Genomic DNA, 26408 nt, shown 5'->3' with positions numbered 1-26408 from the left:
GAAGCAGGCTCAGAGAGCATTGATGTTCCCAACATCACACAGCCCATGGGTAGGGGGCTTGGGGTTGGAATTCAGGTCTGCGCCAACCCAAAGCCAAGGATGCCGTGTGCGCCACACTGGACAGTGGTTCTATCCCACGCCTTTCTTGTAGCACATTCTGAGGATGGGTGAACTGTGAGTCATTCACTTTAACTCCATCCAAAACACAGTAGACTTTGGTATTTAAGACTTCTAAATGCTAGAAACATCGAGTTGCCTTTTTTTAAATCTATTTTAACCACTAAAAACAACTTACAACTGAGTCAAATTCACACAGTTTTTACTAAATTTTATGGCTGAATTCTTTACAGTAGAAATTTCAGAAAGAATACAAAACCAAAAGGGGTAATGACAAGGTCCAATAAAAGACATTTAGAAGTTTATTTTGATTTCCTATCAAAAATACAAAGGGAATACAAATTTCACAATTTTTCAAAGGCATCAAATATTAACATTATTTTGCTCCTGAAGAACACTTGAAATTGGCAGTAACTTGGAGCCTGTGCTGGGAAGAATCACAAAGACCAAATCCCACGGCTTTGTGTGCAGCCATCATCTGGTTTCCAAACGCAGCCTGTGAGGACTCAGAGATGCACTGAACAGGCCGTGGTGAACAGCAGTGGTGCTATTTCAGTCTGTAAACACAGAAATCATCTCTGGGCCCTGCTGTCTTAGCCACGAAGCATCTCAGTTTGTGGCCCAGATACACCAGGACAACAGGAGAAAGTATTAGGTTGCTATTCAACTACCAAGTACTTGCTAAAGCAACCACTCCCAGCAAGGCAGAACAATTTCCAAATAGTGAAAAGATAAAAGATAATACAAAGAACCTTTCAGGACATCAAGGTTACAATATAATCTTCCAAAGGATATGAGATTAATTGGGAAACTTAGGAAATATGTGAATTGAGTGTGGGTAGGTTTTGCTTTGGAAGAGCAATATGGTGGACACGACAGATAAAACAAATCCCAGAAGCAGCCCCTGGAGGCCTGGCTGCTCCTGTCAGAAGTACTCTCCCGATGAAGGGAACAAGGCCAGACAAGCGCATTCAAATCCACAGCAAGCCTGAGGCTGCTAAGTCTTGATTTTGACTGGGGGTCACTAGGAAGGAATGTAGGATAAGATGCTTCCAACCTTTCCCCACCCTTTTTTCCCAGCCTTTTCCTTTGATGGTTGACTAAAAACTCAAAACTATCTTCAAGTACATAAGTATAGTGTCTGATGCCAGAGGATGAAAGGAAACACTTTACTCTGTAGAGATTCCCCACCTTCTCCCAGAGGGAAAAAGCCTTTTGCTAACACTTGTTTCAAAAGCGTCTTAAAGCTTCCCAGTGACCCAGAACACTGACAGTGGTAACGTTTTCTCGTATTTAAGCCAGATAAGTCACACCCCCATTTAACACTTCTGTGATCTGAATTAACTTCAGCTAACAGGTTAAAGGGTGTCTTTTTCTATAACAGTCTGAAATGTTCATCATTCAGGTTTTCTGTTTTGCTTTTCAAATCTTATTTCAAACGACTCCCTCTTAGGGTAGACGAAGCGACCCTGAAGCACACACGAAGTGAAGCCACGAAAACTCAGGGCCTTTGGAGATCCCGTACACTGAAAAGATTCTGCCAAACCATAAAAAGAGTATAAAGCCGACAAATGTCCAAGTTTTTCCACATCTCCAGTGGATTTTCTGTTTGAAAAACCGAATCAAGTTCTGCCCACACACTGGCTTTGGAGGACATGGGCTTAGTCTCCCAGCAGTCCAGCACTGACTGGAGACAGCTGATGACACAGGTGGCCCTGTAGCATCCAGGGTGCAGCTGGCAGCTGTGGCAAAGCCCCAGCACTCATCTCGGGTGGGGGCAGTAAGGAGTAAAGCAGCAGGTCTGTGTCGTCTTGACATCTGCAGACATCAGCTAAATGAAGCACAAGAACCAGCCACACACACAGTCCCCAGAGAAGGGGAGGAAACAAGTAGGAGAACACTTGTCATGCTGCCAGAGAGAAGCTGCCTTCTGCCCATCGAAGCTGTTTACTGGCAAGAAAGGGGGTGAAGAGACGTTAGCAGATGGACACCAACCCAACATGAGGGCACACCGCCAAGGCTGGCTCCTTGCAGAGCAGAGCAGAGCAGGTGCAGAATCCAAACCCAATGTGCACTCGTGTGCTGGTGTGCAGCAGGGTCAGGGAAGTGGGGGGCACGGCAGATCCTGAAGCTCACATGGATGTTTGGTGGGTGCCAGGTCCTGTTTCACTCGAGCTTTTTGGCTGGCACCCGTGTCCGAGCAACGATGATGGGCACCAGGGCCAGGCAGCCAAGGAAGAGGGCCCACAGGGGCCGGTAAAAGAGCCAGCCGGCAGCTATGGTCAGCAGGGTCAGTGAGGTGGCCATGCAGAAGGCAAAGGCCTTCAGGCCAATGTTGACCAGGTCGCGGAAGACAGGAAACCAGTCCACTGTGGGAAAGAAAAAGGCAGTGAGATTTCCGAGAACACCATGCTCTACGTCTCAAGTCACCAGATGGTCCCTCTCTCTAGACAAGGGTGGGCCCTTGCTGCCAGGTGAGGACGGAGAGAAGGTCAGTGGTGGGTGGCAAAAACACCCTGCCGGTGAGGGCTGGGAGATCCAAAAGGCCAGGAGCGCTCACTCCTGAGCTGTGTGGCCGTGCACCGCCCCAGGGAGAAGGCATCTGCAAGTGCTTGGGAAACGTTAAACTGTACGGCAAAACCAGCCTGAGGCCAATATAAAAACATTCGACTACAGCAGTGACAAATGCCATTTGCTGTACACAACACAGGAAATGGGACAGACCATTCTACGGATGCCTATTCGGGCCCCTTGGCCATTCCTGGAGGTGTTGGTTCATCCAAGCAGCAGGTCATTACTGATTTCCTACGTGCCAGCTCTGTGCAGGGACGGAGGGAAACAAATTAGCCTCAGCTGCACCACCCCCCCAAGGATCTCACAGGCCACTGGCCCCACATGAGGAAGTCTAGGATCCAGGTGGATCCACTGCTGTCTCTGACCTGTCTCACCTCCAGGATGGCACCCCGTGACTGCTGTCTGCTGGGGAAATCTTCACTCAGTTCTCAGGAGGCCCCAGTGGGCTGGTGCCATTGGGTTTGCAAAGCAAGCCCAGGTGCCCTGCTGTGGCTCCAGCGCCCTACAGGCCACGTCATAGCTCACCTTTGTCTACTCAGGGAGCAAGCACCCCACTTAGCCCTCGTACTGAGCAGAATTCGTTTTTGAGGGGTGACCAGGTGTCAGACACTGTGTGCACCGTCTCATTAAACCCTCAGGCCCATTCTGTAAGGCCGATGCTATTCTTCATCTCATTTTACCCACAAGGTCACCAAGGCCCAGGGAGCTCAACTCACCCAAAGTCCTACAGCTAGAAAGCACAAGAGCCAGAATTTAAACTCAGGACTGTCAAAGCCCAAGGCCTGAGCTCTAAGCCATTGCTCTGAGCCCTGGAAGGACAGGGGCCTTGTCCGTCCTGCTCACTGTGTGGTCTGCAGGGCTCAGAGCAATGCCTGGCACGCACCGGGCATGCAGTAAGTTCTTACTGAGTGAATGGGTGCTTTCATTGCAGGTTCTGAGTCACTCAACCTGCACTTCGGGGCTCCATGCTCTGAAGTCTGTTCTGAGTCTGGAATGTCAGCATTCCAGACAGGGGAGAATCAGAGGATCTCAGGCAGTCAGAGGTTCAGAGAAGGGCCATCTGAGATAGACTCCAACCTCCTCATCTTAACAATGTGGACGTGAGTCTCCGAGAGGGGAGACAGTCTGTCCAGATCACACAACCGAGATGGGCTCAGCGCAGAGGAAAAGGATGGAGGCTTCTGTTCAAAGTCAGATCTCCCAAACGGTGCCCAAGATATAGCTGCCCTTCCTGAGCACGGTTCAGCTACCCAAAGAAAACCTCGGGGAAGTGTCCTTCCCTTCCCTGCACCTCAGTTCTCCCATCCATAAAATGAGGCGGGTGGCCCTCCCAGCTCTGAGAGTCTGGGATATGTGTGGCCGGACCTCTCCCCAGCTGGCATGGGTAAGTGGGGGAGAGGTTTGTTGGGGCCCAGAGAAGGCTGACAGGATCACCTGACTGGGCAGAGACACAGTGGGGTAAAGGCTCAAATGGAAAGTCCTCTGAAGCCCCAACCTCCCGTTGCAACAGTCTCACCCAGCCCTTACTCAATCAGCCTGGACGCTCAGTCCTGAACCAGCCCAGGGCGCTTGGGCAACTACAGGGCTCACTGGTGCCAACCTCGGGCCAGGGGAGCAGCCCAGCGAACTCTCCCTTGTGCCCCAGAATTGCTGGCTAGCCCAAATCTAGCCCAGTTTTTCAGGTGGGGAATGAAGTATAACAATTTTTAGTGATTCCTATTTGCCAAACCTTTCATATCAGGTGAGATAACTGAAGCTGAGACAGGACAGAGGATGGCCCAAGGGTTCAGAGCTCTGACGTCAGATTTCAGGCCCGGCCACTGCAAAGGCTGGCCAGCCTCCTCACCGTGGCTACTCAGCCGTGGGATGAAGGGAGGCAGGAATGAGCAAGGGAGTGGACAAAGCAGAGCCAGACCCCCAACTCCAGGGCGAGGCCAGCCTCACAGGATCGGCATCCACTCAGCCCTCACCCCTGAAAACATCCTGTCTCTCCTGCCTGCCTGCCTTTGCTCATCCAACTCAAGGCTACGGAGTGGGGACTGAGATGGACCAGAGGCCCAGTTGGGGCCGCAGAGCGCACGCCATCGGGGAGAAAGGCTCACAGAGGATGGTGTGAGAAGCCTGGAGGACACCCGGGGCACTCACAGAGAGCGGGTGAGGCTCCCCGCCCGTCCCTTCACGCCTACCCAGGGTGTAGAGGATCCGCGTCATGAGGCTGAGCCCCGTGAACATGGCCATCCAGCCGGCAGCCCGCAGGCCCCACGTCTTCATGGAATTGCTCTTCTGTTCTCTCAGAAACACCTCCTGCAGGACAAGGCAGGGAAATATGGTGTTACATCTCCTGTCTGAGGGGGTCACTGGCCTACCCAGCTGGCAGGCCAGGTGGCTGGAGGCCACGCCACCACAGCAGACACTGGGCATTTCTGAACAGACCAGAGGAAGATAAGGGCACAGCTCCCACCCAGGTGTATGTACCCCCCCAGCCTAGCACAGGAGGGCAGGGTGTGCACACAGATCGTGGAAGACATGGGCCCTCCTCAGATCGCAGCCCACCTCCTTCAAGAGCCCTTAGCCCAACATCTTGTCCTGGCTGGTGTGGATCAGTTGGTTGGAATGTCGTCCCATAGACCAAAAAGTCATGGGTTCAATTCCCAGTCAGGGCACATACCCTGGTTGTGGGTTTGATCCCAGGTCAGGGCATGTATGAGAAGGCAAACCAATCGATATTTCTCTCCCTCCCCCGCCCCCCTTTCACTCTTAAAAGCAATGAAAAAATGTCCTTGGGTGAAGATTAAAAAAAAAGTCTTTAGCAGAACATCTGGAAGGAACTTAACTCTCCCTGACACTACAGCAGTACCTTTCTGGGGTCATTGACCAACATCTATGACTGCAGGGACATCTGACTGTGTCTGCCAGGCGCTACGGAAACCGCTTCGAGTATGGTACCCGACTTAATCTGGGACGCTGCTCGTGGCATGTGGGATGACCCTCTCCTGTTTTCCCTCCTACTTCTCAGACTGCTCCTTCTTAGTCTCCAGGGCCACTCATTCCCTATTACTGTCCCCTAAATGCTGAAATTCTCCAGCTGCCTCAGTCTACACTCTCTTGCCAGGAAATCCACCCATACATCAGTGCCTCTCTTAGGCTGCTGCCATGGCACCTCCCTGGTCGTCCCCCCTGTGCCCCACCCCCCGCCTGTGTGACATCTCCACTTCATGTCCTGGCACATCCAACACTGACTGACACTGGAGCTTCCACCCCAACCTGTTCCTCCATGCCATCTCCATCTCGGCAGATGGTAGCACCCACCCACCTGCACAAGCTGAAATCTGGGTGGCAAATTTGGCTTGTTCCTCCCCTCACCACCTCCCATCTAGGCCATCGGCAAGTCCTGTCAACCCTGGTCCCCATTTCCTCAAACCCTCTCTCACCACGGTCACCGCCTCTCACTGGGACCTCTGAGGCAGCCTCCTCCCCACTGGCCTCCCTGCTGCTGCCATCGCCACCACCTTCTTCACGCAGCAGCCTGCCAAGCCCTGTGCCCCAGCCCCATGGCTGCCTGTCGGAGACCAAGTCAAGCATCCTCCTGCCTCGGGAACTTTGCGCATGTGTCCACTGTGCTGACAACACACGTGCCGACAGCCATGCCTGGCCAGCTCCTGCACATTCTGCCAGCATGGGCTTAAAGGACATTTCTTCAGAGAGCCTACCTTACCGTCATCTGTGGTAACAGCATGAGAGCTAACATTCACTGCTTACTATTTATCAGTCACTGTCCTAGGTGCTTTATAAGTAGTATTCAATCCTCGAAATGACTTGAGGTAGGCAACTTACTTCACTGTACAGATGAGGAAACTGAGGCTCTGAGGGGATAAGTAACACACCTTGGGGTCTCACCCCAAGCAGTTAACCAAGCTACAAGCCTGAGAGCAGGGATCACGTCTATTCTGTCCCTAGGTCCCTGGTGCTTGGTAAAAACACGCAGAGTGGATAATCTTCGCAACAACCACATAAGGTAGGGATAATGGCAATAATCATCTCTCTTTTAATCTCCAATTTACAGAGGGGGTCAGGCTGAGAGGATAATAACTGGCTTGAGGTCCCACAGCCAGCAGAAGGCAGAGCAGGGCTTGAGCGGGGGCTGTCTCCAGTGCCCCTGCTTGTCCACAGGGCACTCTCCTGTCCCCAGGACTGAAATCTGGACCTCCTGGCTCACAGGGTTGGGGTTTCACAGGGCCCTGGGCTGCCTCCGTGGCCCCTCACTCGGCAGAGACCCCGGAGCCTGGGCTCGAGGCGCAGGGCGATCAGGAAGCTCTGCCCATCTGCTCTGTCACAGCCTCCCCTCCGGGGGAGGGACCTAAGCCATGAGCACCGCCATGCCTTTCCAGGGGGACAGCTCTGAGTCTCAGGCCTCTACCTGCAGGAGGATGGAAGCCTGGGGATGGAGCTCGAGCTCTGGGAAAGAGGGAAAGGCCTGGACAAGGCCTCCTAATTTTAGAAATGCCCCAGGTGGCCCTGAGAGCTGCTGGAGGGAAGGGTGACTCATGCCCTGCCAGGCTGGGAGGTGGCAGCCCCACCCTGAGATTGGCAAGCGGGCTCCTGGGCTGCAGCCCAACCATACTCTGGTCCTGCCTAGAGAGGGCTGGGCCCAAGCAGCACGCCAGGGCTGGGGGCTAAAGTGAGAGGGATGACTGCTTGGGGCCTAAGAATAGGGTCAAAGGGTCCCAGCTAAACCCTGACACGTCTGCTGCCCTTACCCATTCAAACCCTTCTGGATGCAAAGCCCAGCAATCCTATTGAAAGCAAGCACAGAATGTACCACGAGTGGTACACTGTGTTCACCAACAGCGTAAAAGTTGTGTGTTTCTATAAAGGGTTTCCTGCCTGGAGAAAGTGGCTAATTTTAGGCATGCAATGGAGCTAATTGGTACATCTTTGTACCCCTTCTCCTTGCAACTCAGGTGATGTGTGACCCTCCCTCTCCCCTACAGACGGGAACAGGGGTGCCCACCCTCACCCGGTCCTGGGACTCTGCTCAAATCCCTTTACTGCCCCCCAAATGCTGAGGGGCCCCTGCCCGCTCAGCAGCCTTGCTTCCCAGACCCCTCTCTCTGGGCAGTGGCCACACGGACACTCCTGATGCCCCAACAAGGCGAACTCTGACTTGCCTGGACTAGTTCCAGCACTGGCCCCTTCTCTTCACTTGGCACTCAGCAGAAACGTTACTCAGAGAGGCCTTCCCACTGCCAGCGCAGATTTCCTATGGTCATGCCTGTTTATCCCAGATCATCCGTCTCTCCTTCGTGACAGCCAGTGCAAATGCCCTTACCTGTTTTACTGCTGAGTGTCTCTCCCCCACTAGACCGGAAGGAAGCCTTTTGCCCACTGTTGCGCCCAACACAGCCTGGCACACAGGGAGATGCTTACTCCTTCTTCTTCTCCTTGCCTCCTAGCACTGGCTATGACCGCTAATAGTAGGTACATATTAAATAACCACAGGAGGGAAGTGCCAGGGAGGGAGACACCAGTCCTCCATCACAGAAGTTGGCAACTCACCTCTGGTGAGAAGTCCCCGTGGTGCAGGAGAAGCAAGGTGTCCCCAGACTTGGTGGAATATGGGACTAGCTGGTCGCCCCGCTGCCGGGCAATCACAGTGACCTGGTCAGGGAATTCAGCGTTAGAGCTGAGGGGGTGACCAGCCCACCCAGTGCCAGCACCCCTCGACACTGTGTGTCTGACAGGGAAGCAAGTGAGAGGCCCAAGCCATCCCTGAGCCTCTCACTCCACACATCGGCCTGGGGTGCTACAGCTCCTGGAGCTCCCACAAAGTCGCTCCATTTGCAGCCCCACGAAGGGCCCTGGGCAGGAGCAGGGTCTGGCCGGGGTAGAATGTACTCAACAGGGTCAGGAATGTGACAGCAAGCGTGTAGAGCAAAAACTGGGGGCTAGTGGAGGAGGAGCTACCTGTGAATGGGAGAACTCTCATCACACATCATTATGAGGTCCCCCAGAACTACAGTTCTTAACGTGGGGTCAACTGATACCCATGGATGGCTTCAGGGGACACACCTCTCAAACTGCCTAAGGTCACGCCTAACTGGGTGAGTACGAGCACATGAACACTGCTCCCAGAGGGAGGGTCCAAAGCAACGTTCACAACACCATCCCATGTCCCTGCCCAGGAAGAATAGGAAGCCCTGCCTTGGCCTGCGCTACAGAGGCTACATACCACATGAGCCGGGCCCAGGTCAGGGTCGTCGCTGCTCAGCCCCGCATAGGAAAAGGAAACTCGCAGGTCTCCGACCTGGGGGTGGAAGAGAAGCGGGCGGGTGAGGCCAGGAGCAGCCAGCCTGTGCCTGGGTCCATGGCACTGTCGACCCCCCTACGCCTACCCCTCTTCCCACCTCCACAGCTCTGCCCGGGTGGTTCCATCACCTAGAATGCCCCCCCCCCTCTGATTTCACTTGGCCAAGTGCAGTTGTGGGCTCCACTGAAACAAATCAGAGTCTTAAGCCAGAATTTGACCGCTGTGTATGCTGGGGAATGGTGCTCTGAGGGGCCTGACTGCTCTCCAAACTGCCCAAGCCCCTCGGCACCTCGGGATACTTGGGGTTTTCACTATGGTAGAAATAGTCTCCCCGGCGAATGATGTCCACATGCGGGTCCTCCAGCTTGGACAGGCTCAGTGGCTTGAAGTTGTCGACTTTGTCAATGAGGCCTAAGGGGAACAGGGTGGTCAGAGACAAGGTGTGCAGTCTGAGACACCCCTGACCTGCAAACCCCTCAGCCTGGCATCCTTCCCACCGCACCCTCCTGTGGAACTGCGCCCCTCCTGGTTCAACCCCCTCGGGGCCTTCACACACACAGCCACACACACAGTGACCTTCTACAGCTCCGTTTCCTCGGCTGCTCCTGTGCCAGCCCCACTGCAGTCTCCACCTCCTCCAGGAAGCCTTCCCTGTCCTGTCTCCATCCAGTCAGGGAATAGAGACCACGGCTCTGGGAATGGTCTCAGCCCTGCACCCATTCTACCTTGGGTCCGCTTATCTGTGTGCAAGCCTGGCCCTCAGCTGCATGGAGACCACTTGAGGCCAGGGCTGGCTGGCACAGCAGGCACTGGCTGAGCCACAGAGCAGATGGCAGACAGGCCAAGCTCTGAATCGCCGGCCTCTACTCCCTCACCTTGGCTGTTTGGGCCCTTAGTGTCTTCTCTCCCACCTTCCTGGGTCAAGTTCAGGGACAGAGCCCTAGGAGGTCCTGTGGCTGGTGATACTGCATTGTCCCTTGACTTTGAAATAACTTGGGGGGTGGGGGTTAGAATGAACCACCTACTACCTGACTCAGGCTAGATGCCATACGGGGCTCAGCAGTGGAACCCCAGGGGAAGCCTTGTCTCTACAGCTGGCTCAAGGGGCGCTGGAGGAAAGGCCCTTGGTTTTGTCTGGTCAGACAGGGACCAGCACCCCAACAGTGACTGGCAGTCATTCTCTGGAATAATCCAGGTGTCAGAGGAATCTGCCCAGGGCAGGGGTGTTCTACATGAGTCCCTGCCTCCTAAAGATTTGCCTTCCCTCTGGTCCCAGCCCAAAACATGATCCTTGGAAAGCTGCTGGCTGATCCCACACCTGGGGCAGCGGGGCCCCTGTACCCACATAAGGGCTGAGTACGAGAGGCACCAGCTGCTGGGAGGTGACCAAATGGAAGCACAAAGGCTCTGGGTTGGCAATGGCTCACCTGAAGGGGCCAGAGACTTACCTGCGGAGAGGAAAAACCTGCCAATCTGGACAAAGGGGGCAGTTGCTGTGAACGACTCCACTGCCATCGCACTGTGGGCGAGAGGGAGCTGTCAGTGAGGCAGGGCCCCAGGTGGGAGCTGTGTGGGTTCCTCTGGGTTGTGCTTGGCTGGGTCCCTGCCCAGGGGGATGCTGCAAGTCCAGACCAGCCCAGGCACTGCAGACGTCTTGTCGTTACGGCAACTCCTTACCCTGAGTGCTGGAGTCCCTCTTCCCTGGATGGCGCACCCTCATTCTGTTTCCTGTCCCCAGAGCTTTACACCCTCCTGCCCAGACCCCTACCAGCCTGTCCACCCCACCCTCAGGCATCAGATGGGCCTTCCATGGACCTCCCGCCTCCCTGACCCTTCCTGGCTTCAGGCAGTACTCAAGCCCCCTGTGTACATTCAAGGCCCTTGGGCACACACAGCCCACCCTCCAGGCATGCTCCAGCATTAGGCCTGCTCCAGCCCCATGTCCCTGAGTGAACCTCCCTCTGCCCAATTCTTACAAAGGCCCAGATCAAATGCCACTGCCTGCTGAAAGACCTTCCTGATTATCCTCCTGCCCCCACGGCAAACTGCTGCCAGATGCTTCCCTGGTGCTGTACACGCACACCCCTGCAGGCACTTGGTCCAAGCCTTATATTCGTGACTTGTTTGAGGGTAGCATGGGTCTTGCCTCTGTGTTCCCGGCACCCGACACAGGAGCTACCCACCCCGCATCCAGACTTGTGCCAGGGAGAGCGTGGTCATCACAGGCCATAGTGTGGCCCACACATCCAACACTCTAATCAACTCATAAAGCAGGAGTAGCTCAACCCCATTACACAGATGAGGAAGCTGAGGCTGTATGTGGGCCTGGGGCGAAGCCCTCACCTGGGGTTTTTGTGGCCAATCTCTCGGTCGAAATTTCTGCTGTTGACGATTTCTGACCTCCATTCAGGGTCTGTTGTGGGAAAAGGGAACAACTCAGCAACCGTGGCATGAGTGGTCACATGTCCAAGGCCTACCGGCCCCTCATCCTCTTATCCAAGCCCATGACCACTCCATGGCTGAAGGGGCAGCTCCTGGAGCCTCACTGGATGGATGGGAGAGCAGGGCTCTGCAGACCAGCACCTGGGGACCCCAATACCTGGTCCTGTGCCCTTCTCCACTGCAAGGATGTGCCCACCATCTACCCACAGGCCTGGGGCGTGGCCCTTGAGGATGGGGGCCCATACTCACTGTAGGAGTACCTCCTCTCTGTCTTCACCTGGCCGTCCTCAGTATACTCCCTGCAGGGAAAGCACAGCAGCCCAGAGTCAGCCCATCACTCCTGAGGCATTCCCATCTCAAAGCGTCTCCAGCTGGCAGCAACTTGGGACTGCCCCATCAAATGGTCCAAATGGCTCAGGCCTTATCTACACCAGCCCAGAGACACGGTGCTCACTCCCTGGCAGACAGCCAGCTCCAGCCCTCGAAGGCCCTGATTGGAGAAAGTGCTTTCTCCTCTGGAGCTGAAATCTGCCTCCACCTGCTTGCACAAAGGATAGCAGCCCGCACCCTGGGCTCATAGATCTGGCTGTGCCCTCTGCCCCAGGACAGCCCCATGGGGGCCCCTCTGCAGCTGCCCTCCTCCAGGGTGAGCTGCCCTGGCTCCGGGGCCACCTCCCCACCCCTCAACTCATAGTCCATGTATCTCAGGTGGGGCTGACCCCACCCTGGCCAATAAGAGCCTCCCCTAAGAGGGTATGCAGGGTGGAGGGGGATGGTGGGGGAGGTATTGGGACAGCTGTAATAGCATAATCAATAAAGTATTAAAAAATAAAAATAAAAAGAGCCTCCCCTAAGACTTGTTAGAACTGACAGAATGTAAACCTGGAGGCCACTTCTGTCCCCTTATGGGAGAAGAGGTGGAATTAACACACGGGAAAAAATAGTGGCCTGGAACCAGTAATATCTAAACTCAGGCATCTGTGGAACTTTCCAGATAAGGGAGCTAATCAATCCTCCCTTCCTTGGGCCACTGTGCATTGGATTTCTGCCCCCTTCAAACAAAAGATCATTCACTAATAACTTCAGGATAAACTAGACATTTCTCTGACAGTAAGATTTCATACTTGAAATTTCAGAAATGTCAAAACAAAAGCCACCTGTGTTTTATCCCAACATCTGCACCCCCTCTACCCCCAGCTGACTGCCACTCTCTGGCACCTCACCTGGAATCCTCGGTTTCCACCCACTGGTACATCTCCACTTGCCGCCGCAGCTTCACAGCTGGAATGTGGACCCCATAGTTTGGGTCAGACAAGAGCTTCAAAAAGAATCAAACAAACCAAAACCAAATAAATAAAGAACAAGACTCACACCAGCACAGAACGCCCAACTCAGGGGAAGCTGGACTAGAAAAAAACAGGTACAGAGGACAGGGGCAGGATGGAGAATATTACAGCCACTTCATGTGGGAGAATCAGGAGAAGCTGCTTATCCCAAGTTCTGAATACCCAATGCCTGTGACATGTGCCTCCCAGGGCAGGCTCAAGCTGCAAGGCCCAGTGGCACGGTGGCATTGGTGCTCAGTGCCACATTTAGTGCTCAGACAGGAAAGGTTGAATAACCAGAGTACCTTTGTACCCTTGAACTAGACCACATGCTAATCATAATCATTAATGCACCTATTTGTAAAGCTCACGCCACATGCCAGGCACAAGGCCAGGATTTCAGCTACTTAATCCCACCAAATCTTCAAAACTGGCCCCCTAATTTGTTACAATTATTCTCCCCATGAAGACTTGAGATTTACGAGTTACAGGTTCACACAACTTCTGAGTGGTGGAGACGGTAATCACAGCCCTGTGTGTCCATCTCCTAGGTCCATGTTTTCAAAATCCTCAACCAAACAAAATCTAGTGACGTGCTCCGAGCCTCCAGCAGGTCAGCGACCATCGCCAAACACACCTTGGATGTCCGCAGGGCCCCAATGATGTGCACCAGCTTCCCCTCGTTCTCAGGAGCCACAGTGTGGATGCTGTCGGGGGACACCACGAGTGAGAGCCCCTCCGCCAGGGAGGTTGCCGTCTTCAATGCGCGACCCTGTGAGCAAAGGGCAGTGAGGGTTTCAATAAGTCAGGCACAGCCTGACACAGTGTCTCAGGGCAGAATGGGCCTCAGAGAGCACTGAGACCACGCTTCCCATTTTACGGTTGGAAAACTGAAGTCTAGCAAGTGGCAGAGTTAGGACCGGAACCCAAGATTCCTGCTTTCCCAGGCAGACCTCCCCCCATCACCCCACTGCCTCCACACTGGACTGGCTGATGTTTTGTCTGCCCTGTATCCCCTCCCCAATTTTCCTCTGTCTTCTCCTCCCCTCCCCTACTCTCAGTCCATGTGATTTATATGGGCCAATCAGTACTTTGGTCCAAAGCATATGACCCAGGGCCTAGCCAATCAGTACATGTGTTCAGTGGCCACAGGGACTGGTTGAGAGGAGTGAGACCCAAACCAGGACTCAGATCTCCCTGCAATTGTTGCTAAATTCATTTAGAAGGAGATGGTTCTTTTGTTCTCTGTGGCTGCTAAGCTGATTGGATATGATCCTGGAATTCCTTAACCAACAAAAAGAGTCTCCCAAAGGAAAACCCACAACAGAGAAACACAGGCAAGAGATGGAAAAATGGAGATTTCTGGTGACCCAACATGAATGCGTGGATCCAACCATACCTGAAGTTGGTGTTACCCCCAGAATTTCAGGTGTGTTAACCTATCCACTCACTTCCCATTATTTCACATAGTTATATGTGTATGTGGGGGGCGGGGGAGGAGTCACAACAGAAAGATTTCTGATTAATTCAGCATATCCCTCTCTCTTTTGTAAAATCTACGCCCTTATTATTAAATCCAGGCTCTGGATTCAATAGCCTTTGCTCCCTGGCGCTACAGGGACCCTCATTCTGCACAGTGGGACCCTAAACATTTTACCTCATTGGTAAAAATTAAGTAGAAGGCGAGCAGGAAGGTCATGAGCCCCACAACCATTCCACCCGAGGTCTCGCTCAGCCGCTGTAGGAAGCCTGGCTGGGGGTCAGTCGTAATTTTGACATGTTCTCTTCTGTTACTTGTATTAGAATACTGAAGGAAAAAAAAAAGGAAATTAGTTTCTTTAAATAAATTAAATTTCACTATTTATATTGTTTTCATTTTAATTATATGTGGTAAAAACACACAGATGTTAAGTGTGCAGTTTGATGGATTGTGACAAATGTAGATCCCGCCTGACCAGCATCCTGACCAAAGCACAGAACATGTCCATCACCCAGAACTTTCGGTTCCCCTTTCCTGCCAACACACCCCTCTCCACCTCCCAGAGTTAATAGCTATATCAGTACGATGGGTAGTAGCAGGACACACCCAGTCCACATTCTGAACCAAATTCCCAATAAACAGGATGATGGAGACTCCCTCTGCCCGTTCCCCACTACCCACCCTTACACCTCCCCCAGCCCGAGGGGCACCCTCCTGAACCTTTCTTCCTTCCCTTCAAGGCCATCTTGATGTTGGCTACATAATGTGTGTTGAATACCTTTATGTGTCCCCAGTGACACGTACCCTCCCAGTCCCAGCACTCTGGGCTCAAAAGTAGTAAGAGGTGGGAACAGAGGTCAACCCATAGGCCTGAAAATCACTTGCTGTGAAACCCTGGGTAGTTAGTTGCTCTATCTCCCTGATCCTGTTTACTCACTTATAAAATGAAGACAGTAAGCTGTGCCTGTGACAAGACAGTGATTACACTGATTAAGAATTCTGTCACCTCCCTGCTCCCCCACCACCAGGGCTGGGTGGCTCCTCCCCTAAACACACACCCAGCTACTAGATGAATCAACAAAGACTTGGCAACAGAGGATACCCAGATTCAATTGCATTCCTTGGCAAAGATCAGGTCCCAGCATCCTAAGATGGTCTCTGCCCACCAGATGGACCATCCATGTTAGAGTGTGAAGATGTTTTTCATGTATTAAGTACCCACTACACACCAGGTACTGCTGAAAGCACAATTTCCCTTAAACTTCCCATCCCTCTAGAGATTAGAACCACACAACTACAAAGAGGAGGAAGTGGATTTGCCCCCAGGTCTGCCTGACTCCCACAACGTAAGCTGCCAACCTGGCTGCAAGACCTGGGCAAGTGCCTTCCTCTGCTAGGGAAATACCCCATCTGTAAAACAGGGTGGTGGTGTGGAGGGCAGACAGGAGTTCACCTTTGGGAGCAAGCCAGTCTCTCCTGACTACCCTCTCCCCTGGCAGACCCTGGGTCTCGTGGACCACCTCTGAGGCTTTTCTAGGTGCAGCAGTCAAGGCTTTCAGCCCTCCAACACAACTCGAACCTGGGGCAGAGTGCACTAGGGCTGTGGGTGACACAAACTCTGACTTTTGAAGGGTGTGGGAGGCAAAGGGGACCCTCAGAACAAAGAAGGGGCCTGGAAAGAGGGTTTAACAAGACAGGAGAGAGTGAGTAGAGCACTCCACCAAAGCGGGAGGGAGGGAGGGAGTGTCTGGAGCTGGCAGGGCTCCCCAGCTGGCTCCAGAAGCACTTTCATACAGGAGGGGAGTGGTGAGTCACTGGCTTCTCCCATATACAGCACCCTGGTGAAAAGGGCTACTCAGTTTGCTAAATGAATGTTGGGCTTAAGTTGAAAGATTCCTGAGAAAGGCTAGCTTCAGGGACAAGAAGCCAGCAACCTTTTGAAAGAAATCACCTTCAGTCAAGATCTCTCTAACCAAAACCACGCTAGGAGGATGAGAAGTCCAGTAGTAGGTAAATGTTTACAGACGTCCTAACTCTTCCTCTCCCAAACAAACCTGAGCCCCTTACACACCCACCTAGGGCGGGGAGTTCACTGACTGCCCGGAAAGCCCTGTCTGTCCCCTGCTGGACAGCTCCACCTGGGCGGTATCGGCTTCCCCCAACTCCCACGGACTGGCCCCCTCTCTGAGGTTATGTCCAGCTCCGCAAATTTTAAAACTCCAAGGGCCTAGGCGGTAACTGGGAATGAACGGAAGGGCTGCCGACAGGTGCCGAGCACAAGTAAATCCCATGTCCGGAGCAACACCTCCTGAGTCTCCCTCTCCACAAATTAGCGACCCGAGGAACAGGTGGACCAAGGAATACGGACAAAAGGAGTCTGGACAGGCTAAAACAAATTAACAGATTAGCTGCTAAAAGGCATAGACACAGCATGCAGAGGGAAGCGGGGGGGGGGGGGGGGGCAGCCGCACGGACGTGGGTCTGACCAGCAAAATAGACCTAGGAAGCTCCGAGGGGAAAAGGAGGGCCCGAGATTTGGGGAAGCCTGGGTGTGGCCCGCCAGACCAGGAGACACTCACATTCGCGGCCATGGTGAGACCCCGCTGGCCGGCCGTCTTGCTCTACTTAGGGACGAAAGGAGTTTACGGCCAGAGTGCGGAGAGCAGGGCCCTCTAGACTGCCTGAGCTGCGAAAACCCGCGCGTTGCCCAGAACTACAGGCGATGTGCCGCGACAACTCCCTGCGGTCTCCAGCTGCTCTGCTCAACCGCGCCGCAAGGTCTTCTGGAAAATGTAGTATATGGTTAGGTGCTTTCTCCAATAAGTTGCAAAAAAAATCCGGTGTATGTAACTGATGCGCCTGCGCATTGCAAGACTTTCTGGGAAGCGTAGTCTTCCTGAAGACTGCCAGATGAGCAGCCGGGCGGAGCGCAGCCTGTTGGGAAATGTAGTTCTTTGCTGAGGGGGGTCCCTAGGCTGGAAGTGGGAAGGCGCTGAGGCAGGCGCGCGGCGGACAGGCCTGGAGGGGGCGGGTTCGCGCGCGCCTTGGAGCCTTCCGCCCTGCCAGAGGAGAGGTCACGGCGTGGAGCCGCCGCTGCCGCCGCTACCACAGCGAAGTGTGAGCCCTGGACTGCGGTCATGTCCTACTGCCGGCAGGAAGGTAGGGAAGGTGAGCTGCCATGGAGACCGGCCTACGCGGGCCTCTGTGGGGTCTCTGCTGCCCCGCAGGCTCCGGCAGTCAGGGGCCCCACTGCAAGTGTGGGCAAACCGAGGCAGCCCGGGGTACCTTCCTTGGGACCTTTGGAGCCGGCTAGGCGGCGGGGTTGCCACCCCCGTTTTGCAGATGAGAAAACTGAGACTGAGAGATGAGGCTGGTCTAAGGTCATGGTGAGGCGCGAACCCGAACCTCAGAGGTACCAGCTCATGGTAGAGTTTATGAACTAGACCGGAGCCGGTAAGGGAAGTGCTGAGCACGTTTCCTCTAGCTCGCAATTTGGAATTTATTGACACTAATTATTACCGTCGCTCTTCCCACACACCACGTGTTACGATTTGCACGCACCTTGTAACTCCTGAAAGGTTGCCACTCGGATTAGGTGTTGTGCTAGAGCGGTACAAATACCAACAAAAAGAACATTTATTGAGTCCCAGCTACTTCTATGAGGCACTCTTCAAGGAGTTTTACAGGGCTTATCATTGATCTCATAGAGACCTTTGTAAGTCAGGCCCCGCTTAAGACCCAGAGTGACTTGGCTAAAGCCACGCGATCCGGTAAGTCGTGGAGCTGGGGTCTGAGCCCTAGTAGTCTAGTTCCAGGACTGCACTATCCAGTCTGGCGCCCAGTGGATTCCAGGGAGCAGCCCTCTTTGGGAAGACCCCGCCCCCCACCCCACAGACACACACAAAGTTGGGCTCGGTTAGTTCAGAAGCTTCCAGGACTCAGTTTCCAAACTTGTAAAATGAGAAGTTAAAAGTAGTTGGTCTTAATTCATTCAGCAGATATTCTTGAAGAACTTTCTGTGTTCCAGGTAGCAGGGATAGTGGACCCCTGGGAAGCTACCTGAGAAATTCTTGGCTGAATAGTCCAGCTCCCTGAATTTAATTCAGGCAATCTGAAGCCCAGAGAAGATGACCAACCCAAGGTCATACATCAAGTTAGGGAAACAGCTTTCTAAAATGCTAAGCTTTTTCCTCCACCCAACCTTGATTTCAAGATTTCCTCTTTCTTTCCTGGGTCATAAATCCACCATACTTAATTAGTTGCTAATGAGTACTGTTTATGTTGATTAACACTTAATTGTGCTGTGGACAAAAGTCTTCTGCCCTCTCCACTTTGTCAGTCAGTAGGTCTCTTGTTTTTAATTTTCTTTCTCTGAGTCTCTAATTTACTTTGTCATTTAGCAAGTAAATTTGAGCCTTTGGGGTATAATGAGGCTGTGCAGATAAATAAGACTCTCTCCTTGCCCTCGGGGATTTCTAGGCGCCGCAAGTTCTCTGGGAAGGAGAGGCAGGCCCTGTCTTCCACCAAAGCGTGGATCTTTATCTTTTCCTGGTTCAAAGATCTTTCTCAGTTTAAGGATGAGATTGAAGTGCTCACTTTCAGACCTTCCCTAGTTTTCATCTTATCCATACCTTCTGTCCCCTAAGTCCCCAACTTTTTGTTTTTCTACCCAGTTTTTTTTATGTTTCTCATGGGACTTAGAAAAATTATCACAAACCCCTTGTCATGTAAGGAAGGGCTTATATAATAACCCAGCTCCTGCTGGATCTGGCTCCAGCCTGATCTCTAACCAGTCTGTCGTTGCTCAGCCACACTGGACTTTCGGCTCTTCCCTTTGCCTGGTGCATCCTTCAGCTTTGCCCACGGCTGGCCCTTCATCCGTGAAGGTTCAGCTCACACGTCACCTCAGAGAGGTCTTCCTCTCCTTTGGTGTCTTTCATATCCTAAATTTTCTGACATTACCTTGTTTATTTTTTTTAAGTTTTATTGATTTGAGAGAAAGGAGAAATATCAAATCTGTTGTTCCACTTGTTTATGCATTCATTTGTTGCTTCTTTTTTTTTTTTAACTTGCTATTTGTAGTTATCAGAATATGGTGTTTATTGGACTTGGGAGATAAAAGTATTTCAAACATTTTCAAGTTTAAGATAAAAATCTTAGTAAAATTTTAAAAATCTGATACATCCTTTGCCTCATTCCTAATTCTATTGTTCCTTCACATTGGTTGCTTGTATGAGCCCTGGCTGGAGATCAAACCCACAACCTTGGGGTATCAGGACGATGCTGTAACCAACTGAGCTACCCGACCAAGGCCACCTGGTTTATTTTTGTCATCATATTTCTTGTCTGTCTTCTCCCGCTGAACTAAGAGAACTAGATGAGCCATATTCCCAGGATCTAGCCTACAGCCTGGTCTAATGCGCACTCAAATCTTTGTCAACTGAACTCACACACATACCTGAACTCTGTTCTGCTGGAATCACTTGCCTGTGTAAATTTAGCTCAGGGGTCCACCCACCACCCAGCCTCAGGCTAAAGGTCTTAGCTCAGCATTCAAGGCATTCCACAGCAGGGCTCAGCCTTGCTCCCTGGTGTTGGGCTACCCACACTTTCCTATGTCAGCGTTTCACTGTTGTGCCTTTAGTTTCCTCCTTTTCCGATGCTGAGCCTGCTCTCTCCTATTCAGTCAACAAACATTTATTGAGCACCTCTGACATGCCATCCACCATGCATATTATTAGTGAGCATAGGCGACAAAGGCTGCCCTTGTGGCATGGTGGACACTCCTGGGTTGTATGAGCTCAGAGATTCTGAGGGGTAATGACCCCATGCACGTTCATGTTCTCCTTTCTGGGGAAAAAAAATGAGACCACCCATCCAATAGCATTCTCTAACACGCTTAATGGTGATAATCGTTCCGTCTTCCTGCCCTTCTGCTGTATGTTCCCATCCAGAGTTGAGTTTCTCCACTCACTTGTCCAAAAGATATTGATTACCCACTATGTTCTGGGCACTGTTCCGGGCTCTGGGGATACTGCAATGAATGAAAAAGGCAAACCCTTGTCTCTAAGGAGCTGACATTTCAGTGAGGGAGATGAGCGGTAAATAAATACATAATATGTTAGGTGAGAAGTGCCTTGGAGAAAAATAAAGCAGGGTGAGGGAGATGCCGAGTGATCCAGGAAGGAGGCACCTGAGCAGGTGGTGTGAAGGCACCTGAGGAAGAGTGCTGCTGGCAGAGAGAGCAGCCTATGCAAAGGCCCGAAGGGAGGCATATGCTCGGCATGTTCAAGTAGATGGAAGAAGGTGCTGGAAGGGTGGGAGCAAATAGTGGAAGATAGGGTCCTGTGAGGGATACAGATCCTTCTAGACGTATTTGAAGCTGGAGCCAACCTGATTTGAGGGTGACGGTGTGAGAGAAGAGGATGGCTGTACAGAGAATAAAACTTCAGAATTGGGGGTGTCTTGGTATCTTGCTGCTCAATGAGTCCTCTGTCCTCAGCCCCACTCCAGAGTCTTTCCCAGAGGCCTCTGGGGCCTTGGATGCCCACCCTTAGCAGGGTCCTGGGTTGGGACTGATCTTCTAGTTGACGTCCCCTCCTTGAGTGCTTTGGGCTCAGCATTCTCCATTTGTTATGTCAAAGGGCACTCTTCTGTCGGCCTTCCCCCTTCTATAACTTGATTGAGATCTTTAGCCTCTGGTTGTCTCTTTTCTTGGCCATTTTATCCTTGTCATTGGAGCCATTTGAGCAGGATTTCAGGACAGAGCAGAAATTTGTTTCACTTTCTTTGTGTACCGTGGTAGGCAGGCTGAGCTGGTGGGGGACCTATTTTTCTGAGACCTGAAGAAGGTGCCTGATTACCCCACTAGCTGGCGTTCTTAGGACTAGTTCTTTCCTTCACAGTTAGGTCTTTTAAGAGTAGATGAGCATTGTCTTTCTAGTCACTTTTTTTAAAGATTTTATTTATTTATTTTTAGAGAGGGAAGGGAGGGAGAAAGAGAGAGAGAGAGAGAGAAACATCAATGTGCGGTTGCTGGGCGTCATGGCCTGCAACCCTGGCATGTACCCTGACTGGGAATTGAACCTGCGACACTTTGGTTCACAGTCCACGCTCAATCCACTGAGCTACGCCAGCCAGGGCTCTATTCACTTTTTTTTTTAGGTTTAAAAAATTTTTTTATTTGAGAAAGGGGAAAGGAGGAAGAAAGAGAGAAAGACATCAATGTGAGAAAGAAACATCAATTGGTTGCCTCTCATATACACCCCCAACCAGGGATGGAACCTGCAACCTAGGCACGTGCCCTGACCAGGAATTAAATCGGTGGCCTTTTGCTTTGGGGAACATTACCCAACCAACAGAGCCACAGCAGTCAGGGCCTTCTCTTCACTTTAAAATATTTCAGGAAGCAAAGGTGTGGGAATATGTATATTTCTTATTATAAATCACAATATCACATTGTCCATCAAGTATAACCTCTGTAAGAGGGATGTCCAGGAAGGTACTTGAGAAGACTCAGCTCTGGGAGGGACCTGGAGCATTCTCAGTGGGATTGTGCCAGGCTTGTGATTCCCACACCTGGCTGTGTATCACAGCTATCTGTGAAGCCAGTGAGCAGTGTGAACATACCAGAGAGCTTGATTTAATTTTGGAGTGAGGCCAGGCCTTTGGGCCTCATCACTGGTCTGGCCTAACTGGGATTTTGGTAAACTCAACTGTCAGAGCTGAGCTGAGAACTTCCCTGTCGGCTTACTCTGCTTAGCATGCAGCATTTTTGCAGATTGCTTTCGAGTTCTCTGAAACTGGCCAGGATCACCAAGGTCACTGGTTACTCGGACGTGCCCTGGCTGCCTGGCCCAAATCCTTGCCCAGGCCACGTGGGGAAAGCAGTCTTCCCTGAGGTAAAATGTGCTTCCTGGGGGCAGAGACCAGCTCCGGGCATGGAAACCTCAGATGCGCTGGAGGTCTGGTCCCTGTGCATGCTGACGGGCACCTGTCATTACCATCGCCCAGTGTGGAAAGGGCATGAAGCACCAAAGTGACTTCTCTCTGCCCCTTGACTGTCCTTTTCACTGGAGGCATCATTCTGGTTTTTGCTGTCACCCCCATGCTTTCCCCAAGCTGCTTCCTTCAATAAGGCAGCCCAAGCATGGGCCCAGCATTTTTCCCTTGGTTTCCATTAGCCATACCTGTGACTGAGCTATCTTAAACACAAAGGGGGGCGGGGAGTATGAAATAATAAGAGAAAACAGTAGCAGCTCTCAGCCACACTTCTGCAGACCTGGCCTCTGCTCCCCCAGCAGCTCATTCACTCCAGGCCACTGACTAAGGCCCTGTTGAAGGGCACATTTGGATGGTGCCTGGAGAAGCCTTAAATACCAGGCATCTCCCAGCCCCTTCTAGATGAGAGCCCCATCATCCCAGATCTCCTGGGTCAGAGAGGGTGGTTAGTAGGGCTGTAGAATGTGTCTTTCCCTTCATGAGGTAGGTACCAGTAGCTTAGAAGAAACCTTCTGTTGATGCACTCAGCAAACATTTCATTGACTTAATTCTAAGCTGCTTGGTCAGGGATTGGGTCAGTATGTATTACACAGACCATTTATTCCTGCCCAAAGCACACAATAGTGTCCTACTCTGTGTCAAGCTGTCATTATTATTTGTGTGTGTGTGTGTGTGTGTGGTGGGGGCAATGTGGGGGTGTGGGGAGGATCTCCGTAGATGGCCTTTGCAGTCTCCGAGCTGGGTTCAAATTCCAGCCCTGTGTGAGCCGCCCTCTTTCCAGAACCTCAGGCTCACCACTTAAAAGTGGGTCTCCTGCTGTCTCCTGTGAGAGCAATGACCAAATGGCAGGAGCTAACTGACACACAGGACCCAGAGAGGGCAAGCCCTTTAGGGACTGCAGGGGGCACTGACGACCCTGTAGCATGTGTGTTGTTGAGGAGAAGGTGCTCCCACCCACAGTGGGAATATCGTGCACATACCTGCTGTGCGGTGAGCTGATGGCCCCAAAGTTTAGGAAGCGAAAGTGTAGGGGAGAATCCAGGAGGGAATCCAGTGGGTGAGGTGCCCACTTGCATTTCCAGTGGGCTGATTTTGAGTCACCACTCTGGGCCTTGTTCTTTATGCTGTGTAAATGAGGGTGATAAGACTTTAGAGGGTCACTGTAAGGTTAGATGTAGCGAGCTGTGGAATACATCCTTCCTGGTTCATTCAGTACTGATTCCATTTTCCCTGCCTCCTATGAGGAGAACCTCCTCATATAAAATGCATCTGGCGCCCACCACCTTGCTTTCCTGGAGGCCCCGAACCCTCTAGCAGCCAGGAACATGGGGCTGTGGGCGCTTGCCCTGGCTGCGCTGCCTTCCTGATGCTGGTCTTTGGAGGACAGCAGTCCTGACCCTGATGCCCAGCCTATTATTCTAAAAATAAGAAGCTGCAGAAGTTAATGACACCAGCACTTTGGTGAAATACCCCTCCTCCCCCAGGCGCACTTGTTGGGAAATTGCCCCCAGCCCTCATGGACTCTTGGGAACTTCTACAGTGTTCCCCACCATCTTGATCTCTCCTCTCTCCCAGCCACAATTATGAGCCCAAGATGCCTAGAGGGAGTCTTGACCTGGGGTACTGTCAGACCACCTGCCTTCCAGAGGCAGGTGCCTGGGATGTTTTCCCACAGGACAGCTTCTTGGACACACGGAAGTGGCTGCACCAGCTGAGCGGCTGCAGTGGGCTGCTGGCCGCACTCACACCGCCATGCGCTTCTCCCCTCGCACAGTGCTCATTCCTGCTCAGGCTTTGTGTGCGTTTTGAACCCTGCGGGTCAATCCCTGGAGAGCTGGAAGTCATCTTTTTTTTTTAATTAAATTCAATTAAAACAAACATAAAAAAACGCTTAACTTCTTTCACCCCCGTCTCCCCTGGCAACAACAAATCTATTCTCTATATCCATAAGCTTTTGTTTTGTTTCAGATTCCACATACAAGAGAGATCATACAACATTTGTCTTTCTCCATCTTACCTCAGTTAGCATATGCCCTCAAGGCCCATCCATGTTGTTGCAAATGGCAAGCTTTCATTTTTATGGGTGAATAATATTCCATTGTATATACACTACAATTTCTTTATACATTCATCAACAATAGATACTTAAGTTATTTCCATACCTTTGCTATTGTAAATAGTACAACAAACATAGCATATATCTTTTCGAGTAGTGTTTTTGTTTTCCATGAATAAATGACCCAGAAGTGGAATTGCCAGATCATAGGATAGTTCTATTTTAATTTTTTGAGAAAACTCCATGCTGTTATTTTTTTTTAATCCTCGCCAGAGGACATGTTTATTGATTTTAGAGAGAGGGGAAAGGAGAGAGAGAGGGAGTGAAACATCAATGTGAGACAGAAACATTAATTGGTTGCCTCTCGTACATGCCCTGACTGAGAATCGAACCCTTGACCTTCAGTTTACAGGACGATGCTCCAAACAACTGAGCCACACCAGCCAGGGCATCACTGTACTGTTTTCAGTAGTGGCTGTAGTAGTTTCTATTCCCACCAACAGTGCACTAAGGTCCCTTATCTTGATATCCTCATTGACACCTGTTATTTCTAGTCTCTTTAGCAATAGCCATTCTGCCAGGTGTGAGGTGATATCTCATTGTGGTTTTGATTGCATTTCCCTAATGATTAATGATGTAGAATATCTTTTCATATACTAGTTGGCCATCTATACATCTTCTTTGGAAAAATGTATATTTAGATCTCCCCATTTTTTATCAGACTTTTTTATGCTATTTGTATATCACATTGACATATTTTGCATATTAGCCCCTTGTCAGATACATGATTTACAAATATTTTCTACCATTCTGCACCTTGCCTTTCATTTTGTTGATGTTTTCTTTTTCCAGGCAGAAGCTTTTTAGTTTGATGTAGTCCCACGTGTTTACATTTGCTTTTGTTGCTTTCGCTTGTGGTGTCCAACTTTAAAAATCATTGCCAAGACCTATGTTAAGGCACTTACTGCCTGTTTTCTTTTAGAGTTTTGTAATTTCGGATCTTATGTTCAAGTCCTTAATTCATTTTGGCTTAATTTTGTGTGTGCTATAAGGCAGTGGTCCAGTTTCATTCTTTTGCATGTGGCTGTCCAGTCCCCCCAACAGCACTGGTTGAAGAGGTTGTTCTTTCCCCATCGTATCGGTATTCTTTTCTTTTTAAATATATTTTATCAATTATGGTATTTCGGTGTCCCATTTCCCCATCTTCATTCCCCTCCACCCTGCACACCCTCTCCCACTCACATTTCCCCCCTTTAGTTCATGTCAATGTGTCATACTTGTAAGTTCTTTAGCTTCTCCATTTCCCATACTATTCTTACCCTCCCCTGTCTATTTTCTACCTACCATCTATGCTACTTATTCTCTGTACCTTTTTGCCCTCTGTCCTCCTCCCACTCCCCCTGCTGATAACCCTCCATGTGATCTCCATTTCTGTGGTTCTGTTCCTCTTCTAGTTGTTTGCTTATTTTCTTTTGGTTTTGCTTTAGGTGTGGTTGTTAATAATTGTGAGTTTGCTGTCATTTTACTATACATTTTTTAAAATCTTCTTAGATAAGTCCCTTTAACATTTCATAAAATAAGGGCTTGGTGATGATGAACTCCTTTAACTTGATCTTATCTGAGAAGCACTTTATCTGCCCTTCCATTCTAAATGAAAGCTTTGCTGGATAGAGCAATCTTGGATGTAGGTCCTTGCCTTTCATGACTTGGAATACTTCTTTCCAGTCCCTTCTTGCCTGTAAGGTCTCTTTTGAGAAATCAACTGATAGTCTGATGGGAACTCCTTTGTAAGTTACTGTCTCCTTATCTCTTGCTGCTTCTAGGATTCTCTCCTTATCTTTAATCTTGGCTAATGTAATTATGATGTGCCTTGGTGTATTCCTCCTTGAGTCCAACTTCTTTGGGACTCTCTGAGCTTCCTGGACTTCCTGGAAATCTATTTCCTTTGCCAGAATGGGGAAGTTCTCCTTTATTATTTGTTCAAATAACTTTTCTACTTGTTATTCTTCCTCTTCCCCTTCTGGTATCCCTATAATTTGGATGCTGGAACGTTTAAAGATGTCCTGAAGGTTCCTGAGCCTCTCCTCACTTTTTTGAATTCTTGTT

The 26408-nt window shown here is 51.1% G+C and overlaps 2 protein-coding genes across 4 annotated transcripts in view; one reads left to right on the top strand and one right to left on the bottom strand.

The window, feature by feature from the left end:
- Window positions 1-304: 304 nt before the first annotated feature.
- Window positions 305-17066, bottom strand: TMEM43 (transmembrane protein 43). The gene is made up of 12 exons (XM_028518858.2): window positions 16825-17066; window positions 14423-14572; window positions 13403-13537; window positions 12664-12758; window positions 11690-11739; window positions 11342-11411; window positions 10447-10517; window positions 9288-9409; window positions 8921-8995; window positions 8248-8349; window positions 4878-4995; window positions 305-2486 (listed from the first exon to the last, which is right to left on the bottom strand). The coding sequence occupies exons 1-12, from the start codon at window positions 16834-16836 to the stop codon at window positions 2284-2286; spliced, it is 1203 nt and encodes a 400-aa protein (XP_028374659.1). The 5' UTR covers window positions 16837-17066; the 3' UTR covers window positions 305-2283.
- CHCHD4 (coiled-coil-helix-coiled-coil-helix domain containing 4) overlaps window positions 14095-26408 on the top strand; it is a 24722-nt gene continuing 12408 nt past the window's right edge. The window contains exon 1 of one of the 3 annotated variants that reach the window (XM_036030745.1): window positions 14095-14194. In XM_036030745.1, coding sequence (XP_035886638.1) covers window positions 14110-14194 — 85 coding nt within the window. In that variant the 5' untranslated portion in view covers window positions 14095-14109. Of the gene's footprint in view, window positions 14195-17189; window positions 17414-26408 lie in introns of those variants that run through there. The other 2 variants (XM_036030746.1, XM_028518365.2) reach the window with 2 other exon arrangements.

Source organism: Phyllostomus discolor, chromosome 7 (assembly GCF_004126475.2).
Source record: "Phyllostomus discolor isolate MPI-MPIP mPhyDis1 chromosome 7, mPhyDis1.pri.v3, whole genome shotgun sequence".
In the NCBI taxonomy this organism is placed as follows: Eukaryota; Metazoa; Chordata; class Mammalia; order Chiroptera; family Phyllostomidae; genus Phyllostomus; species Phyllostomus discolor.
Note: the sequence above shows the minus strand (reverse complement) of the source record. Positions and strands in the feature narration are given on the sequence as shown.

Bases quoted from the DNA above. Each gene is read 5' to 3' on its own strand.
- TMEM43 (XM_028518858.2), bottom strand. The intron at 11,740-12,663 runs GTGAGGTGCCAG...CTTTCCCTGCAG, and splicing joins GTGGAAACCGAGGATTCCAG to GGAGTATACTGAGGACGGCC. The intron at 2,487-4,877 runs GTAGGCGTGAAG...TCTTTCCCACAG, and splicing joins GCGGATCCTCTACACCCTGG to TGGACTGGTTTCCTGTCTTC.